The sequence below is a fragment of the Tursiops truncatus genome, chromosome 8 (assembly GCF_011762595.2).
Source record: "Tursiops truncatus isolate mTurTru1 chromosome 8, mTurTru1.mat.Y, whole genome shotgun sequence".
NCBI lineage: Eukaryota > Metazoa > Chordata > Mammalia > Artiodactyla > Delphinidae > Tursiops > Tursiops truncatus.
Window position 1 is genome coordinate 44,069,021 of NC_047041.1, and position 20,680 is coordinate 44,089,700.

Genomic DNA, 20,680 nt, shown 5'->3' on the forward strand with positions numbered 1-20,680 from the left:
CCGCCTTCTGTTCCTCTGTTCCCCCAGATCAGCCTGCAGCTCAACAGAACAGACAGCTTCCGCATCATTCTCCCTGCATGCCAACTTTGGAGCAGTTGTGACACCACTTTTATTGCTAGGAACTTGCTTTTATTAAGTTCTACTTATTCAGGCCTCACCTGGAAAATAAGCAGAATTTTTCATGAATTGAGGTTCTTCGACCTTTTTTCCCTTGGTTTTAACTGCTTAAGAAATTGGGAGTGGAGTGGGGTTGTTTTTTTTTTTTTTTTTTTTTTTTTTACATAGGACTTCAAGCTAGATAAAAGCTTGGAAGGAAATCTTGACACTGGAAATTTATACATAGTTTGAGTTAGGCAGGAAGCACTAGGTGTATATTTTTGAAAGACACTTTTTTTCTACTCAACTTCTAGCATAGATTCAGTTATCAGAAACCTTTGGCGGGGTTACAAACTCACATGAATTTAGGGCTCACCCAGGCAAATACCTAAGCATTTAAAACAACTTTTGTAAAACAGTAAGGAGTTATTCAACCTATGGCAAAATGGAAACTTTCCTAGAGACATTCAGATTCAGTTTTCCTTTAAAATAATGTGCTGGCCAAAATAAAAGACCATCTGCACAAGCCAGTTTCTAAGACTGTCAAATTTTAATAGCATTACCATTTGATTATAATTGGCACACTCCAATAAATTTGCACCCTTTAAAAGTACCTGCAGATGAAAAACAACCAACCTCTTATATAGAAACACGCAATGTAACAAAACAATGTAAAGGATGTTTGATTACGGCTGACTTTGTGATGGGTGGGTAAGCAATTGTTTTTTTCTTCTTTACACTTCTGTGGAATTTGTTCATTTTTTACCATGAGCATGTATAAAGCTCCTCTACACCGTCCTCTACCGAATTGCCAAGGAAGGAAGTGGTATGAAACAAACACAGCTTCAAAGAATACCCTCAAGTTGCATAAGCTTTCTAACCTTTTACTGTTTCTCACTTTACTTTCTCTGAGGCTGTAAAAGGGGGCAGTAGCGAATGAACTCAGATTTTATTTTGAACATTAAGCTACTCAAGGGCTGAAGAAGATGCATAGAAGGGAAACTAGACTCATTAGGCTGAAAACTGAATTTGGGGATAGTTAAGCAGACTTCACTGATTTCTAATTGAGTTTTTGTTTGGGACCTACCAGTCTTTGTAGAACTATAAGCTAAAAACACGACCGTGAGTATTTCTAAAGCAGGTTGGTACTCAAAACAAGAACAGTATGTTGGGAAATCCATACCAGAGGATTTATTTACCCATTTTGTGTGCTAGTGACTTACAAATTTCAAGCCTGTCACAACAGTTAGAAATGTGAATCATGTGTTCCTACAGTAAAGGATTTGGGAGTCTCTCGCAATTTTTCTGTTGTGCCTTCTGGGTTCATTTTTAAGATATAACAAACTTTCAGAATATTTGTTATTGGGATAGATTTACCTGTTTTGATACAGATTCAACACACCAAGATGAGTTTGTCTTTTTTTAAAAAAATAACTTGATGTTTACTTTTAAAAGTGTTTAAATTGAGGAAAAGAATCAGAAGTTAAGCACTTAACGCATGTCTGGGTATTTGTTTTCTTTCATGATGTTGCTTAATCTCAACGTAATGACTCAGTTTTCCATTGTAAACCCTTCGTAGGATGTCACTGATTTTATCAGTCAGTTTTTCATGCAACTGGGAACTGTGGGGATATATGATATGCCACACCTGAGGAACAAACTGGGTGAGCTCCATTGAAATATTTTTAACTTTCTTACTAAAAGCAAGCTTCCCTCCTCCTTGGTGGCTTATAAAAATTAATGCTTATTTACTCATCAGGGAGAGGAAGATGGAGAACAGAGAGATTATGGTTTTCTTATAGATTTCTTGCTTGAGCCTGCTTATTTGCTACTTCTTATGTGCCTTCACTATGTATTTTCATGTTAGTATGTTCTGTTTGCACACATCAGATTAGCTTTCTCAAGCATGATGCTTATAACGTAAGTGGACATGAAACCAAAAAGATAAAGACCCAGTTGAGGAAAGGTTGGTTCAAATTCAGTTCACATCCTTGAAGTAGCTATGCTGCCTGAGGTTGCTCATTCTTTTCTAAAAAGACTCAAGAGGGACCCATGTGAACCATGGCATTTTAGTTGTCTTCCAGTAGAGAAGGTGGCTCTGCCAGAGAAATTGACGTACCTGTTAGTCATCCCTTTGAGACATCACCTATCATTTTTTAAACTGGTTCCTTCTCAGAACAGACTGTTGACTAGGGAGAAGAGGATCTTCTCCAGAGAAATTGACGTACCTGTTAGTCATCCCTTTGAGACATCACCTATCATTTTTTAAACTGGTTCCTTCTCAGAACAGACTGTTGACTAGGGAGAAGAGGATCTTTTTCACTCTGTACATTCTCCTCACACTTCCAGAATAGATGTTTTAATCATTGCTCTCTCTGGATCCATAAATTGAGATGTCTAAAATTTTGATGGAAAAATGGGTGGTTAGAGAGAAAAAGTTAATAGGGACTTACCCTCCCTTACATTTCATATAACAGATTTTCCCCTTTCCCTTCCTCTTTTACTTAGCTCTTAAGTAAGGAAGTGAGATATGAAAAAGGGAACTGGGGCAAGTGTTGAAAGCACCAGAGCCTTATCCTGTATCAGCGTTTTTCAAACTGTTTAATGGGCCAGCGGTGGCCCACACATGTGCCAGGAAGGGATTACTCATAAGTTGTATCGCTTCATCTTGTTAAGCTTTAAAGGTTGTTCTAGGCAGCCACTAATAAAACATCAAAGTGAAAATTAGAGCTGAAACCAATAAGCTCTTCCTTCTGAATTTATTTCTGGTAATTGAGTAAGTGTAGACTGCCTTAAATAGTTTTCTTTCAGAACTTCTCACAATCTTTAATATACTGTATGGTGATAGCTGAGAAGGGAGATATGATAGGAAGGTTTTCTAAAATAAGTTTACCATTATTTCCTCACAAAAATTTAAGGTATTCTCAGAATGCAGTTTACAAAATTCTGTCTTAAAACTTTCATTCTTTCTCCTTATTAGGGAGATGCTTCTACCAGCAGAAAAGATTGACCCTAGTATTTGATCCGTAAATGGGATAAATAGCCTTGTACCTAGAAACATTGATCCAAGTAGCATTAAGCCTGCATTTAGAATTTGTAAGGCGTATATGTTATTATGTCTCGGTTGCTAGATTAGCCTCTTTCTTAACTACATTTCAAAACTATATTAGGCTTATTTGGTAGCATTTAACTTAAAATGCATCTGCATGTGCTTCTTGAGCATGTTGGCTGCATGCACGATATGTATTGCTTAAGCATTCAGCTGTTGAGAATGGCGGCTTTTTGTGAATGTCTTAAATAGCATGAAAAAATACCTGCATCTGAAATACTAAATACTAGTATTTTTTTTTCACTTAAAGAAATTAATATGTTTAAATTTTTAAGAGACAGTATGATCCTTGTTGGCTTGTAACTCTAGTTTTTATTGTCTTTTAGTTATTAAATAGAGCATCCGTTGAGGGGCTTTTTTAAAACCACAGCCAAAAACAGACTTTGGGGCTAAGAGGCAAGAGGCAGAGCAGCATGCGGCAGTGGACCTACCTACCTCTAACAGCTAGCAGAGGCCTCTAGCAGCTACAGTCCCTTCTGGAGTCTTTATGTGCATGTAACATACAAAGGAGTCCTGGTAACCTACCTCCAAGGCAGCTGCCCTCCTGAACACTTCCTTGGAAAGCAGCAACTGCCATTCTGGAATGTGAACAACCAAAGAACAAGCAGGAAAAAGAAAAAAAATCTGGAAGTCTTAGGTGGCTTCGCCCTTCAGCCTTTGAATAAAAGGAACAATATGCAACATACATTTCTTTCTTATTTTCTCTTTTGAAAACTCTTCTGTTGAAATGATTTTTTCAGACTGCTTTTAGGACTTGACTTATTTGTTTGATTTTGTTAACAGTGCAAATTTTACTCACAGTTAAATGAACTTCCCAAGTGCCTTCTCTTTCTCTAATTACCTTGAGGAGCCCCGACACCTATTATAAGAATAAAATTAGGCTTCAGAATATCTTGAGATGTACAGATACATCATGGGTGGGAAGATGGTCCCAGGGGGACATGTTTGGGGGAGGAGGCTTTCTGAGATAAACCGAACGGCTGAAGGGTCTCTTTTTATAGATCATAGATCTGCAGTACCCCTGCCCAGAAAGATGATATGATTAATACATTTTTTTTGGTGTTTTTTAAAATTAGGTGCCAGCCTTGTGCTAAGAACTTGACATGCTTTATGTTACAAAAATCCCATGAAGTAGATATTACTAGCTTCAATTTTCAGATAGGGAAAATTAGTCTCATACAGTGCTTAAACTCACACAGCTTTTAACTGTAGAATGATATGGGCTATTTGTCAAGTTTGTTTCACAAACAAGTATTGGTACTTGAAGTCACATTTTGGGCAGGTTTTCTGGTGAATCATAGTCTGTAAGCATCACAAATGTTAGTTCAGTGCACTGTATTGGCTCTTGTTGAAATTTTAGGAGAAGAATTGGCTTGAACCTTAGATTTCCTTACCAAATGAGGCTACTGACTTTCTTTCCTAAGCCCAGGTCCCTTATGCAAGACAAAAATTTACTTTTTCCTTCTCTTTATGGTTCTCCAAATTGAAGGAGAGTTTTGTAACCTTCAAGTTAAGTACCCTTGCTAAGTTTACTTTTCTTTTTTTTTTTTGCGGTACGCGGGCCTGTCACTGTTGTGGCCTCTCCCGTTGCGGAGCACAGGCTCCGGACACGCAGGCTCAGAGGTCATGGCTCAGGCACGAACCCGTGTCCCCTGCATCGGCAGGGGGACTCTCAACCACTGCGCCACCAGGGAAGCCCAAGTTTTCTTTTCTTAATTACACTATTGTTCAAACTGATTGCTGTCTTTTAGGTCTTTCCTGTTAATAAACAATGGACTAGTCTCCTCCTCATTTGTTTAGAGCTGATTAAACATCAGCCTTGGCAAACCAAAAATGTGGGGCTACACCTAATTCTTATTGTCTGGGAGGACTTTTCTGCATCCCTTGAATTGCTTCTTGAGTGGAAGAGTCTTTCTCTAGATAGTAGGTTGTCATTACTTTATTGGTTCAGATAATTATTTATATCATTTGAGAGGCACTGGTCTGCTGTTCTGGGAAGGTTATATCTTATAAAAACTAAATAAGAGTACATCCAACTGCCACCTGGATACTTTCTTCTCTCCTGATGATTCTTTTTTTTTTGCGGTACGCGGGCCTCTCACTGTTGTGGCCTCTCCTGTTGCGGAGCACAGGCTCCGGATGCGCAGGCTCGACGGCCATGGCTCGTGGGCCCAGCCGGTGAGCGGCATGTGGGATCTTCCCGGCCCGGGGCACGAGCCCGCGTCCCCTGTATCGGCAGGCGGACTCTCAACCACTGCGCCACCAGGGAAGCCCTATCCTGATGATTCTTTGTCACTCAGGATCTTGATGCCACCTCTGTGAAATTCCCCAGCTTTCTCCCTTACTGGGAGGAATGCTCTTATTTTGGTTCCAATTGTACTTCGCAGGTATCTCTGCCCTGGTAGTACTAACTCTGCTGTAAAAGGAATGACTTGATAGCGTGTCATCTTCTTCCAGACTGAAGATCTGTGTATCTTCAGCACCTAATGCATGTAGAACTTTATCTTGGAACTTTAGTTTGGAAAATTATCCACATTTCTCTCGTCTTTTCAAAGACTTCAAAAGTAATACCAGCTTACAAGGAATTAATTCTATAGGGTTCTAGAAGCCCAAATCAGGAACGGTGCTATGTTTATATTTTTGGTCCTCTGTTCTAAAAAAAATATGAGGTTACATACTTACAGCGTTCTGTAAGAGTTGTGTATTTTCAAACTGATTGTCCGGATGTAAATACTGACAAAGCAACCAATGTGTATAAGAATATATTTAGCAAGGCATCTAAAATCACCCCTACTAAAGTGTTTTTTTTTTCCCGTTTCTTTGAGTATCTTTGCATCTAAATGTTTGGTTTGATTATGAAAGAGAAAACTTGGGTACAAAATTGCAGGTATTTGTGTTAGTAGGCCCCATAATAGATTACTGTTTAGCATTCTCTGTTGTAATTGCCTGTTTGTCCTTTCCTCTGGCCTTTAAACTCCTTGAGGGCAATGATCAACGTTGTATTAATGACCATTTTATTCCTTATGTATAGTTCAATATGTGATAAATAATAGGGCTTCAATAAATATTTGTAAGAGAAAGAAAATTGAATAATATACCATTGTGTTGTTCTGTTGTTTTATTGTTGTGTTTCTGAAAGTATTTTTACTTTGTGTCCTTAGAGGCTATGGTAGACCCTCAGGCCATAGTTTTTGAATGACTTTGTAGAAAACAGATGAGACTTTAACATTTTATTCTGCTTATATATTATATTTTAATTTTTTGTGTGAGACTGTAGGGGCTAAGATAAACCTCAGAGTTAAAAATAGTAAAGTTCTAACTTTCAGAATTACTAAAAAGTAAATTAGCTGTCATGGGGAAATAGTGAGCTTTATCTGTGACTGCAGTGGTTCCCCAAAGCCTGGATAACCAAGGACTCAAACTAGCCTAGGGTGCTGTGGGCTGTGCCCCCACCCCCTCCTTAAGAAGCACCAGCTAAAGGTTAGAGTCGATGAACTCTAAAATTTCTAACAACCTTACAGTTTAAGAGATTATGAGCAAATAAGTGAGGAATGAGCCAAGGGACTTTGTCTACCTTGCTGGGTTTCAAATTGCTGTTTTCTGAACTAGTTCTGGAACATATGTTTTGGTTTAAATGGAACATCTTTTCAGCCCTGGAAATAAATTTATGGTCCGCCATTTTCATATGTAAATCTGATTGCCAGTTCCTTCAGTAAAATGCTGGAGGTTATTTGGTTGCGACCACCGCAGCAATTTCCTGGCAGTCTCACAATTCATTAAAATTCAACTTTTTAAATAAATGGTTAAGTCCGGTTAATGGGCAGAAAACGGAAGCTAATCCTTGAAACTGCCAGGGAAGTTTGTTTCTGAGGTAAGATGTGACACTCTTGGTTGGGTTGGAAAAATATCAATTTAGCAAAAGATGCCTTCTTCTCCTTTGTTGCCATCTAATGGCTTCATTCACACTCCAGACCTGACAGCAGATAGAAGCAGTTAATCTGCGCTTACGTAGACATGTACGGTAAACAAATGGCAAAAAATTGAATAAACACTCTTTGTTCTTCAGTATTGCTGGAATGTAATCTCTCTATATGTGTGGTGTATCATCAAACCATTTAACTTCATGCAAGGTGTTCTTTTCTGAAATGGTGAATGATATTGATGGATTAGACCTAGATGTCCAAATTTTTAATAGGTATTCCATAGTATGTATACATACATTTAAAAAATTATATACATGCACTACTATACTAACATGTTTGCTATCAAACATGAAATAATATTAAATGATTAAATATTTGATTTATTTATTGTCACAAAAACATGTCCTGCCAAAATATATCTCATTATGATATTCTTTGGAAACAATGTAAAACTATGTTTCATTATCATGATTTTGTTGCCAAAAGCAATGTAAGGATTTCTGTTACCCGTCATTTTTATTACTGCCAATTTTCAACATTTGGAAACAATTTTCTAGTTAAAATGTTTCAAGTAAAGAATTTTAATTTTGACACATTTTGTTAAAAGTATGAAAGTGTCACTGGTAGAGTTTAGAAGAATTACTGTTTGGTATTTAAATGATGTTTGGTGTTAAATGATGATAATTTAATGGGCAAATTTTAAAACGGAGACATTTGCTTTATTGATAAAACAGATTAAAAAGTGAATACCGCAACGCTGGAACCATTTCAAAACATGTTTTCAAAAACTCATACCAGGAATAGGGCAAATGTAAGCTTTGTTGTTTTCTTATATTTACATCATTAGTGTTTGCAAATCCTGGTTTCTTTGCAAGTATTATTTTAAACCACATGTTCATTTTGTGCGAGTTAGCTTAATTACATCAGATGTACGTAAGTGAGTTTAAGCACGCACATGTAAAAGGGAATGTGCTGTGTCCTGACCATCTTTAGGCAGCATACTGCACATAACAGGTGAACATCTGACATTGGAACTGAGTGGGGTTATCAGTGTTGCTTTGTATATTAAATAATAGTGGAGGTTGGTTTTCAATTTTATTTCTATGCTACAAATAGAAATTGAAATTATAAGATTTTCTTTCTGATATTTTAATGGATTGTCTTCTCATTTTGGAAAATTACTGGTTGACAGGATAAAACCCGTATCAACTGCTCAGTTGACAGTTTGGGCTAGAGTATCAGTTCTTTGACAGCATGAGTAAAGTCTTAAATGGCTTTGTATCCCATGTGGTAACAGTTGGTAGTGTTTATATTGTTACTTGTTCGGTGTTTTAGAACTTTTTAAACTCTTCAAACTTCAGTGTCATCCTTATTCTCAATAGGAATCCAGTGAAGTAGAGATCATTCCCATTATCAGCTGAAGAAACTGAGGCTCCTTAGTTGCGACTTGCTCAAGGTTACATAAATAAGTGGCAGAACAGGGATTTAAAGGGCAGAGTCCTTTTTCATTAAAGTACATTTTTCTCATAGCTAGTGCATTACATAAAGGAAGTATTCAAATATTTGCTAATTGTAATCAGGAAAACAGTGGAACAAAAGGTATAAGGCATTTCCCCCCCCCCCCCCTTAGTGTCAAAAAGCAGTTGAGAAAGAGATCTGGGATAAATAACTTAAGTTCTAAAATATCCCAACCTTTTCTTTTTCAGTTGGTTAACATTAGTAGGTAATTGGATGGAATTGGAGAATTGATAAAGTGAATGGGAAATTGAAGACAGGTGGTTTCAAGAATGTTTGGCAACCCAACGTTAACCTTGAAGAAGCAAATGGAGAGTTACTGAATCCTAGTAGTTTTCTAAACCCAAGTGCTAGGGTTTGGAATTCCTTCAGATTTTATGCAATTATCTATTTGTTGCAATAGAAATTGGCATAAATGAATAGAAACTTAAACTATGCCATCTGTTCAAGGCAGTATTCAGAGACTGATGTTTATATAAATAAAATAAATGAAAACCCTTAGGAAAAAAATTAAGCTACATTTCAAGCTGGATAGTGTGGCCAAAACTTCAACTTCTTAATTGGTAATAATGTCAGAAATCACAAAAGATGTATTTTACAATAGCAGGAAAAATGACAAACATTGAGAACATTCAAATCAAGAAAATAATGGGGGCACAGTGTGTGGTCCTCTCAAATTAAGGTACTGAGTACTTGGCTTCTTGGGGGGTTAAATATCTCTTTTCTACTAAGTTGTAGCTGTCCTGCACAGTGGCATCACAGTCCTGTCCTACCTTTCATAAGGTAATTTCAGGTTCTAAAAGAAGACCAAATTATTTTAGACTGGGAAAACTACAGAATAAAATAAAATAAAAATTTTAAATGGAAAATAATTCCATCAATTTAATGTATAAGAAGTGGTACATAAAGATAGCATCTCTTGGTAATTTGCTAAGTAAAAACAGTTGTAGTGTTTTAGGATTATTTAGGGTTACTTAGAATGTATAAATATTCTATGTAAGTAAGGAGTATGTCTAAATTATTTACCTGGCTTTGTGAATAATAAATAAGAAATCCACAGATGTAAGGACTGTGTAGTTAGGAAACTTGAAGGGATATTTTGGAACTTTCAGGTCAACTTAAATTTACAAGTAGGGAAGCTGAGGTTTGGGGAGGAAAACTGACATTTCTGAAGTAATAGGCAAAGTCAGAAGTTGGGTCTCTGTGACCCACTTCTTTTAATTATAAATTTCTTTTAATTATAAAAGTGTCACTCTTCTTTTAATTATAAATTTTTCTAAGTTTCTTGTGTTATTGTTTAAATAGGACTTGGCATTTGTTGTTCTTTCTGTTATTCATTTTTTTATTCACTCATTCAATAACTAATTGCTTTCTAGTGCCAGTGTCCTAGTTAATGAATAAACAAAAAAATCCTCTTCTCACAGTGGTTACGTGGAAAGAACAACCCTCACAGGCTGTTAGGAAAATTAAATGGGTTAGGATATATAAAATGCAACCTATGAGGTTGAGTCTGTTATCATCATCCTGATTTTATAGATGAGGACATTGAAAGTACAGAGAGGGTAAGTAACTTGTTCAGGATCACACAGCCAGTAAGTGGCAGAGCTGGATCCAGTCCAGGTAGTCGAGCCTGCAGACCAAGTCCTTTACCTCTGCCCTGTATCAAAAACCCTTGACAGAAAGGGTAAAAAGACTGGACTAGCCAGGACAACATAGACACCTGAATAGTGGGAAATCACCATTAGGGCTACTGGAGAATTTAAGTGACCCCTAAAAAGGGTCTTGGGCAACAGTTTGGATCTGACTCATGAGAGCCAATTAATTTCCAGCTTTGTTTTTTAAAGGAAATAATGAATAAAGCAATGATGCTTGTAACCTTTAAACTCATATTTTAATTCTCTCTTCTCTAACTTTGCAAAGTCACTTTTTTTTTTCCCATGAAAAACATAATGCCTATTATCCCAAAAGATCATTGTGAGGCTCACATGATAATAGATGAAAACCCTTTGCAAATTGCTTAAGCATTTCCTGCATGGTTTCTAGGTATCTCCTCTCCGTGTTTTTGGCAATTGACCTGTATGTTTATTTCTCTAGCACTTTGTGAGAAGACAAAGTGTATGAAGAAATGTTGCATGGTATTTGGGAAGAATGCTTGGTTATAAATTCTAGTTCAACCATCTCTTTTAGGTCTCTTCTTTTGTCCCCCGAGACTGTATTATCTTTATGTTCTCTTGAACCTCTAAGATTTCTGAGTAATCTGTAAAATGTTTATAAAGTATGATGTGATAGGTAAATGTTAAGGTCCTGTAGTTCTGTAACATTGATGGTGAAGGGTATAGAGTTGTTGAACAAATATGAACGGTAAGGATCTTTAGCACAATCGGTCATGCTTCAGTGATATTTTTCCCCCTCCAATCAAAATAACAAATCCGCCTTTTCCTCACAGGGGAAGTTCATTTGGTGTTAGCCATCATGCTTGTAAGTTGTGCCAACTAGGTGAACAAAAAGCACACTGATGAGAAACATGGGGCCCATTTCTTCTAACTTGAATGCCCCTGACTCTTTTGGTACATTGAGAAAGTCATTTCAGCTGTGATCTAAATTTTCTGCTTAGGTGGGGAAATTTCCCAGGCTTTTTCAAGCATGGTTAACTTGCTGGACCACATGATCTGGGTTCAAATAAATAACCACGTTATTTACATGTCTGTTTATTTCGTTGAATACCCAGCGTCTTAAGGTCTGGGGCTGCATCAATACATACGTGCATGTGTGCCTAGCGTCTAGCACCTAACATGATGCCTGGGAAATATTATGTGACCAATAAGCATTTGATAAATAAGTGAAAGAACTTAGCAAAATACAAAATAGGTTATACAATTCATGTTTTTTTTCAGGAAGTGTAATCATAATCCTAGACAGGTCAGAGTTAGTCTCTAGCAACATCTGAACCATCCTTCGTAGGTGTCCTCTTCTAGGGCTTTGTAGGCTATGTTTCTTATCCTTAGGAAATTCATCACCTTTTTAAAGTGATGAATTTCACGAAATGTATATAACTATCTTCGTTTTGTAAATAACCAAGAAAATCCCACCCAAAGATCATTTTCACCTTTCATTTTCTAAAAATAGTATTTCATAAAAATTTTACTTATTGGCACTCCACTTAAGTACTATCTTGTAGTTTTTTCCTCTTAATACATCATAGGTTATTTTTCTTTCTTTTTTTTGGCTGCACCGCACAGCTTGTGGGATTTTAGTTCTCCAAACAGGGATCGAACCTGGGCCCTTAGCTGTGAGAGCGTGGAGTCCTAACCACTGGACCACCAGGGAATTCCCAGGTTTTCTTTTTTTTTTTTATGGTTCTATACAGAGAGGTCAGCAAACTTTTTCTTAACAGGGTCAGATAGTAAATGTTTTAGGCTTTGTGAACCTTATGGTCTCTGTGGGAGCTCCCCAGTCCTGCTGCTTTAGCACCAAAGCAGCCAGAGATAAGATATTCAATACTATAAACAAGTGGGTCTGGCTGTGTTCCAATAACACTATTTATAAAAGCAAGCAGCCTTCCCTAGCCTCTTCTACTGTAATGAACATCTTCCTGTGTTTAGCCTTTTTTTTTCATTTATGTGTATTTGACAATTTCTACAAGGTAGCTCTGAAAAACTCTTAAAGCCTTGTCAGACTGCTTTCTAATAACAGCACTGGTGGGGGTGAGCAGTGGCCTACCCCCGGCTGGCCTGTCTGCATCATAGGAGGTTGCCAATATCGAACAGTTTTTGATTATAAAAATAGTAGTTGCAGATAGTTCAGCATAATAAATATAAACTTTACTAACCTTTTCACGCAACATACCCTCCAGTGTTGCAGCCTGGTCGTGTCCTAGGCCTTTATTTCAGTGTTCCTGTATCCCGAGTTGGGGCTTTAGCAGGGAAATGAGGAGTGGTGAGCCAAACTCATGCTAGTGGAGATATTCTTAGCCAGAGGTAGGGAGACTGGCTTCACAGTGTTAGGAACCACCAAGGAAGAAGCAAAATGTACATATGAATAGCCCGAAGTAACTTATCTTGTGTGGCAAGAATCCCAGGATTCAGACCTAGCTCTTTTGAATTCTAAGGCCATACGTTTTTAACTCTATGCCTCAATATGATTTGAATTCAGAGTCAGATGCAGTAAGGTAGTTTTACCTTTAAGAGTAGTTTAGCCTACACATTCCTTTAAACTTGGGGTTTGCAAACTATAAGTCTGTTTTTGTAAATGAAGTTTTATTGGAACACCATGTAGTTCATTCACTTATGCATTTCCTGTGTACCTTTCACACTGCAGTGGTAGAGTTGAGTGATGATGACAGAGGACTGATAACCTGCATTTATTGTTTGGCCCTTAAAAAGAAGTTTGCCACCCCCTCAGCATAGGTAAAGTAGCATCCATTATATTAGATTCAGTCCACAAACTACATCCTGAGGGCCAAAATCAACCGTGTACTTTTGTAAAGAAAAGCATTGAAACACAGCTGCTTGCCGTGCTGATTTGTTTGTGTTGCCTTTGAACTGCTTTTGTGCTTCTGTTCCATTCAATTAAGTCAGTGCCTGAAATTGTCTATATCCAAGTCCCTTCAGAAAGAAATTTAGCGTGCATTATTTTCCTTTCTTCCTCCCATGCTCTCCGCTCTCATTCTGGATTATATGTCCTTTCCTCCATGAGGAGGTGTGATAACACAGGGTTTTCAGGCTGTGGAGCCAAAGCATCTGAGTTCAGATCCTAGATCTATCACTATATACAGCTGACCCTAGAACAACATGGGTTTGAACTACGTGGGTCCACTTATATGCAGATTTTTTTCCCATAAAGACGTACTTCAGTACTACATGAGCCGAGGCTGGTTGATTCCTTGGAAGCAGGGTCCAGGATAGGAATGGCTGACTATAAAGTAATATGTGGATTTTTGACTGCGGAGAGTCAGTGCCCCTGTGTTGTTCAAGGGTCAACTGCAGTTATTTTTCAGCGTTAACATCGACATAAGACAACGGGCCATATTAGTGAAATAAAGTGGAAAGAATATTTAATAATCAGGTTAATTTAACTCCCTCATGATTAGAATATGCTAATAAATTGGGAGGTTAACAGGAGAAAAAATTTTAATATTTTGGAACATTTTCACCATATGTTCTTGTATTTTTCTGGAATATATCTTCTCTGAGTGGAAAAGTAGTCTGACAAACTGAGCAGAATTTTGTTTCTGCCACTTCACAGCTCTGTTACCTTAGGTAGGGGCTGCTTACCCTCTCTGCGCTGAACCTCCACTTACTCACTGGTAAAATGGGATTATTGGTGTCTGTCTCCTCATAGGCTTAATGAGGTAACTTTTGTAAAATGCCTGGAATGGGGCAGATGCTCTAAAAATGTTAGTTTCTTTCCCTGCCTTTCGTTCCCCAGAAGTGTTTGTTGTGTAAATTTTGCTTGGTAATCAGTGATGCTAATCATAGAAAAGTTTATTTCTCTTCCTTTTCTAGAATAGTTCACAAACTGAAACCTCTCAGTTTTGGTTTTGGTTGGCAGTGGCTGGTCCCTAAGATGAAACGAAAAAGGGGCATCTTTACTGTGAATGGGAGACAAGGAAACAGACCTGAGAGAGGAACACAGATTCACTTGGCTTTTCCTTTTCTTATTTGATTGCAGTATAAAGAAGAGGGCGGCAAGGTAACTAGTTACTGCCATGAAACCATGACTGGCTGGGTGCATGACGTGCTGGGCAGGAACTGGGCTTGTTTCACAGGAAAGAAGGAGGGAAATACCTTTGAGAATGTGAACGTGAACATAGCACACCTTGAGAATCTCCAGGAAAAGTGAGTTGTCGTAAATGAAAGTTACATATAGTTTTTTATAATATGTATGTCTGTCTTAATTCTTGGAAAATTTAATTTGATTATATAAAATGTATTTGACTTAGAAACATAAGCCATGTTATGTACAACTTTCCTGGAAAAATACATTGAGTGATAGAGAAGAAAGTAGTTTTTCAAAGTACTTCAAAAGTAATGGACCAATGATAGCTTTAAAGAATAGTTACATAAAGGACCACAAAATTGCAGTGACTTATACAGAAAAGTCATTTTATTATTGCCATGTAATAATATGTTGCATAATACTTGTAGATACGTATGTTTGTGTTGCAACAAATATAGGTGATGCTAATTGAACGTAAGTTTTAAACAAGGAAATAAATAACTGCAATTAAAGTTCTTAGTATTTATGTAGCGTATTAGTTTCCTGGGGCTGCCATAACAGAGTACCACCGACCGAACGGTTTAAGCAACAGAAACTTATTTTCTCACAATTCTGGAAGCTATAAGTCCAAGATAAGGTGTCAGCAGGTTTAGTTTCTTCTGAGGCCTCTGTCCCTGGCTTGCAGATGGCTGCTCACTGTTGTTCTACATGGTCATCCTGTCTGTGTCCTAATCTCCATTTCTCAAAAGTACACCAGTCATATTGGATTAGGGCCCACCCATATGGCCTCATTTAACCTTAATGTCCTCTTTAAAGGCCCTGTCTCTGAATACAGTCACATTCTGATGTACTGGAGGTTGGAACTTGAACACATGAATTTGAGGAGGACACAATTCAGTGTATAACTTTCAGTTAAAGTTTTTGTTGAGTTAGGTCCAGTTTAAGTAACTATGAACCACACAAGAGATTTCAGACTTTTATTAGTTCGGAAGGAAAAGATAAATATTAGCAGTAGCAAATTTTCTGTTTTGTTTGGTTGTGAAATCCACTGAAAGTGTACATGAACAAATCATCCAGAGCCAGACCACACTGGCAGTGAATAACTCTGCAGCAGAGAAGGTGGGGGGACATGAGTTCAAAGAGGACAAATCGCACTTGTCTGGGGAAGTACTCCCCAAGATTTAGACTAATTCATCACCTCCATTTTGAACTTAGCTTTTAAATTGCTTTGTTTGGAGTGATCCTTGAGCAACACCTTTCCTATGAAGCTGTTCACTTTTCACCCTACTACTTTGTACTTTTCTGACGTTTCAAACATTGCCTCATTTAGTGAAGAAGCTACTAACCGGAGTGCTCAGAATCTATGTTGCCTCACTTGTAAAGTAAGCATTTAGGACTAAATTACCATCAAGGTCTCTTTCAGCTCTTAATGATCTGATTTCAAGATAGACATTTACGACTTAAAATATATTCCTGTGTCTTAAGAAACAACAACTGTAACTGGCTTTTGTTGTGTGTTAGTGTTGTCAGAAATAGAATACAGGCAGTTTTATAATCTATTTAATAAAGGTACCTCTCTGGTTTCACATTTTGCAACAAATGGGAAAGGATTTTGATAAAAACATTAACACATTATCAATGTGGTTGCACATTTTTCTTATTATTTTCAGTGCTCCCAGGATTTTTCACTATATCAAAATACTCTCTCTGCGAACATCCAAATTAAAAGAGAAAGGAAAGTTCAAAATATGCCTAACATGTTACTCAGGTTACGTATATCTTGCTTTGCATAATTGAATGTTAATGAAAGTCTTGGGTAGTGAGTCACACTTAAGTTACAGAATGTTATGTATGTATGTGTTTATGTATGTATGTATATACGGCTGCATTGGGTCTTTGTTACTGTGCGTGGGCTTTCTCTAGTTGTGGTAAGCGGGGGCTACTCTTCGTTGCGGTGCGTGGGCTTCTCATTGCGGGGGCTTCTCTTGCTGCGGAGCACGGACTCTAGGCGCACGGGCTTCAGTAGTTGTGGCTCATGGGCTTAGCTGCTCCGGGGCCAGAATCTTTTTTAGTAGAAATAACATGGTGAATTCTGTTCATTCCTAGCACCTGGCACATACGTGCGATACATGTTTAAGTTAAATGAATAATCAACTCCCTCAGTTCTTTTGCTTTGTAAACATGCTCTTTGTGTGTTAGACTTGTTTACATCTATATCCAAGCATTTGGCATCAGGTAAACCAGTGCCTTTCAGATTTTAATGTTGCTGTGAATCATCTGGGGATCTTGTTAAAAATGTAGATTCTGATTCAGGTGGCCTGGGTTGGATACTTCTAGCAAGCTTCCAGGTGCTTCTGCTGATACTGGCTCAAGAACCAAATTTGAGTAACAAGGATATAAACCAAATGTCCCTATGGAACCATTTTTTTTTTCCATCATGTGGTTATAATGCTTGCCATGCTATATATATATTGTATACAGTTTTGCTGTCCTCCCCCCTCCGCCTTTATTTTTTATTATTACAAAGTTTAAAAGGTACATTGTAGAAATTGTGGAGGGTGGGGGAAAGGTGATGATCCTATGTCACCACTCAGAGATAACCATGGTTGTATGTACTTAGGGTATAAATATAAATGTTCACTTTCACAAAAATTGATTAATTCTATATAAACTTCTTTGATATTCTGCTTTTTTGTTTAATATAGTGTGAAGTCTTCCATATCACTAAATAATCTTCCAGATATTTTTACTGAATAAACTATATAGCAAATGAAGTACCATTATTTATTTAATCCATCCCTTACCTTAGAATATTTATGTTTATAATCCATCACTGGTATAAAAATGTTTCACTGAACATCCTTATACATACATCTTAGTTCACTTGAACTTTTATTTTCATAGGACACATTCCAATTCTAGGCTATTGATAGAGATTGACATATCCAGTTGTCTTCCTGAAAGATTATACCACTTTCCACTCAGGCCCACAGTATAAGAGTGCCTATTTTAACGGGATCTATTTACATCAGTAAAGAGTGTATCTGAAGCTGTCTTACTTTTGCTGGCAGGTATTCTAATAGGCTCTACAAATATAACCACAACTTTGTGAAAGCTATCAATGCCATTCAGAAGTCTTGGACTGCAACTGCATACACGGAATATGAGACTCTTACACTGAAAGAGATGATTAGGAGAGGTGGTGGCCACAGCCGGAGAATTCCAAGGTAATAAAGCACATCTCTTTATCACTAGTAAAGATATTTGTATCAATTGATCTCCTCCTCCCTGGGCTGTTCATCATTTTATTGGTCATCGTAACTTAGACTTTTTATGTTATCTTTTCCCTGACCATCTCCCTTTCCTATTCATACAGACTCGGATGTTCTCCAAGCCCTATTTATGGGTTTTGCTTTCACAGCATCTGCCATTTCCTTTACTCTCTTTCCAATTTCTACACTTTGGCTTAGGGCTTTGTCACCTCTATCCTGTATAATGGATCAGCTTCCTGCCTTCTCTCTCTTTGGTTTCTACCCCTCCCTGTCCCCACTCTTAGCCGTTCTATGAAATACTGCCTGTTACATCTTCTTACACCCAGCTATGGTTGAGTCACTACCTATTGTCTAATGAATAAATTTAGCCTGGTAATCAAAGCCACCTAAATTTACCCATAACTGTATTGACTACCTTGACCTGCTTTCAAATAATATGACAGAAAATTCCTGAAAACTTTCACCTACCTCCATTCATGACACTCCCTTTGCCTCAGATACCCCTGAACTTACCTATAGAAACTGTCAAATTTGCCACCTGTAAAAATCTCAAAATCCTTTCTCTGTTTTTAGGTCCAGCAAAAAATATTCCATATTTATCAATATACCTCTGCTACCTTCAGCCAGAGTGGCATTTCCCTCCCATCTTTAGTTTATATACCCCATGGTGTATTTCTTATGGAAAATTATACCGTTCTTTGAATTTATACAGTCAGGAATTTGGTAGATTTATTCCCTCAAAACTGTAGCTGGATTTAGCAGACTATGTAGTTTCTCTCACAGTTCTACCCATATCTGAAAAGAATCTTACACAGTGTTTCTCAAAGTGTATTCTGAGGAATGACTAGTGTGTGAGATGCTCTGGTTAGTCGAAATTGGGAATGGGAGCATACCGTATTCCTTCTCAGATTCACTAAAGTGAAAGAGCCATCCTGTATCTGTGTGAGACGAGAAGTTGAGACCTGTTCAGTAACAAGCCAAAGGAGAACCCAGAGGAGGTGGGGTCAGCACTGGAGCCCAGGGAGACTGGGACTCCTGTCTGAAAGATTGAGCCTCAGCCCCAGCTGCTTTGCCATGTGTCAGGTGCCATGTTTCTGAAGAACTCTTGTTGAAAAACGTATTGTTTATGGACATCTGAGTCCAGAGCTCTCTGCAGATTCTTAAAAGAATCTGGACCCAAATGATTGAAAGCCAATAATGTATAGTGTGCCTGTGATGTTTGTAATTCTCACTTCTCCATCTCCCTGATTTCTCTTTCACTGTCTTCATTTTCACACCACTGAGCTTTGTTGTCACATTGCTTTTGTTTTATCTGTGTGTGCATTGATGGGCAAACACTCTGCCTTTATAGGATGTTAGGAAGAAGGAAGTTAACAATTGCCTGTTTTGTGCTAGATAGTCACCTAAATGTATCAGCAGCAATTTAGTCTTAATGACATGGAGGACGATGATGGTGGTGGTGATCATCCTAATAGCTTAATAATTTAGTAAGGACTTATCAGAGACAAGGCCATGTTTTAAGCACTTGTTAATCATTATTACATTGAATTTTCATAACAATCCTTTGCGGTAGGCATGATTGTACCCATCTTAATAGGAGGTGATCATAGTTTTGTGATGTTAAGGTCTTTGACGAATGTTACACAGCTAGTAAGTGGTAAAGCCATTTGTGGCCATCTTTGTGTCTTACTTTCATCTGTTTATGGAGCTAGACTGCCTGCTTCTACTTAGATCTCTTATATACAGGCCTTCACTTCTTTTACAGCTACCATCACCACCATCTCCAGAGTCAAACATCAGTCATTCCTCTATTTTCTCTAAACCCTTTGTAGGCCATCTTCAATTTCTCACATCTGCTTTCTTGGTCAAAATCTATTAAAAGTAAGAGAATGCAGCTATTTAGGCATACTAGAATTAGCAATGGCAATATACGAAACCAACATGATTTCACCGGGGAAAATTACTAGATCCTGAAAAAGAAATGGGTAATTTATACAACTTAGTTGTATAATTGACACATTGTATAGTAGACACATGTTTGTATAATAGACACATTGAAACACTGCTAGACAAGTGCTCTTTGGATCTGAATCTACATTCTAGCCAGCCAGGTGGTTGAAATCATGGAATCATCCTCAAAGGAAAGAATATATATTGACATCAAATGTCTATTTCCATCCTAGGCCCAAACCTGCACCAATAACTGCTGAAATACAGAAAAAGATTTTGCATTTGCCAGCATCCTGGGACTGGAGAAATGTTCATGGTACCAATTTTGTTACTCCTGTTCGAAACCAAGGTAAAAAAAAAGTCTGATTTTTTTTTCATTAATTCATTCTGAAATATTTATTAAACATTTACTATGTGCCAGGCTCTCAGATTTGGGGGATACAGAGGTGAATAGGTTATGATCCACTTTAGTAAAGAAATGGAAAATATATAACTAATGAATACTCACTTCTTTTTGTGTCCATGACAGACTTTGGTAGTAGATAATCTCTCCAGCAGAGCTCAGCATTTCTTCAGTATCCTTCTCAGTGTGTTCCAGGTAGCTAATGAAATTAGAGTGATACGTAAGCCAACCTCATTTGCCCTCCTAGTCACAGAGACTTGTGTAGAAACAAAGAATTGCATGCAGCCAAAATTGGTCTTCCTTCTGCAAGTGGTTTGCTGGAATCTTTTTTTTTTTTAATTGAAGTATAATAGATTTACAATGTTGTTTTAGTTTCAGGTGTACAGCAAAGTGACTCAGTTTATATATATGTATTCCTTTTCAGATTCTTTTCCATTATAGTTTATTAAAAGACATTGAATATAGTTCCCTGTGCTATACAGTAAGTCCTTGTTGTTTATCTATTTTATATATAGTAGTGTGTATCTGTTAATCCCAAACTCCTGATTTATCCCTCCCCTTTCCCCTTTGGTAACCAGTTTTTTTCTATGTCTGTGAGTCTGTTTCTGTTTTGTAAATAAGTTCATCTGTATTACTTTTTAGATTCTACATGTAAGTGATATATGATATTTGTCTTTGATTTACTTAGTATGAT

The 20,680-nt window shown here is 37.5% G+C and overlaps 1 protein-coding gene and 1 long non-coding RNA gene across 3 annotated transcripts in view; one reads left to right on the plus strand and one right to left on the minus strand.

The window, feature by feature from the left end:
• LOC109552324 (uncharacterized) overlaps positions 1 to 20,680 on the minus strand; it is a 90,077-nt gene that overhangs the window by 11,819 nt on the left and 57,578 nt on the right. Inside the window, exons 2-3 of the long non-coding RNA XR_012333378.1 lie at positions 20,092 to 20,185; positions 2,216 to 4,064 (exon numbers count right to left, since the gene is read on the minus strand). This is a non-coding gene — a long non-coding RNA (uncharacterized lncRNA). The remainder of the gene's footprint in view (positions 1 to 2,215; positions 4,065 to 20,091; positions 20,186 to 20,680) is intronic.
• Positions 1 to 20,680, plus strand: part of CTSC (cathepsin C) — a 40,544-nt gene that overhangs the window by 6,059 nt on the left and 13,805 nt on the right. Inside the window, exons 3-5 of one of the 2 annotated variants that reach the window (XM_019948723.3) lie at positions 14,314 to 14,480; positions 17,433 to 17,588; positions 19,817 to 19,932. In XM_019948723.3, the coding sequence (XP_019804282.1) occupies positions 14,314 to 14,480; positions 17,433 to 17,588; positions 19,817 to 19,932 (439 nt within the window). Of the gene's footprint in view, positions 1 to 1,675; positions 1,761 to 3,531; positions 6,291 to 14,313; positions 14,481 to 17,432; positions 17,589 to 19,816; positions 19,933 to 20,680 lie in introns of those variants that run through there. The other variant, XM_019948724.3, reaches the window with a different exon arrangement.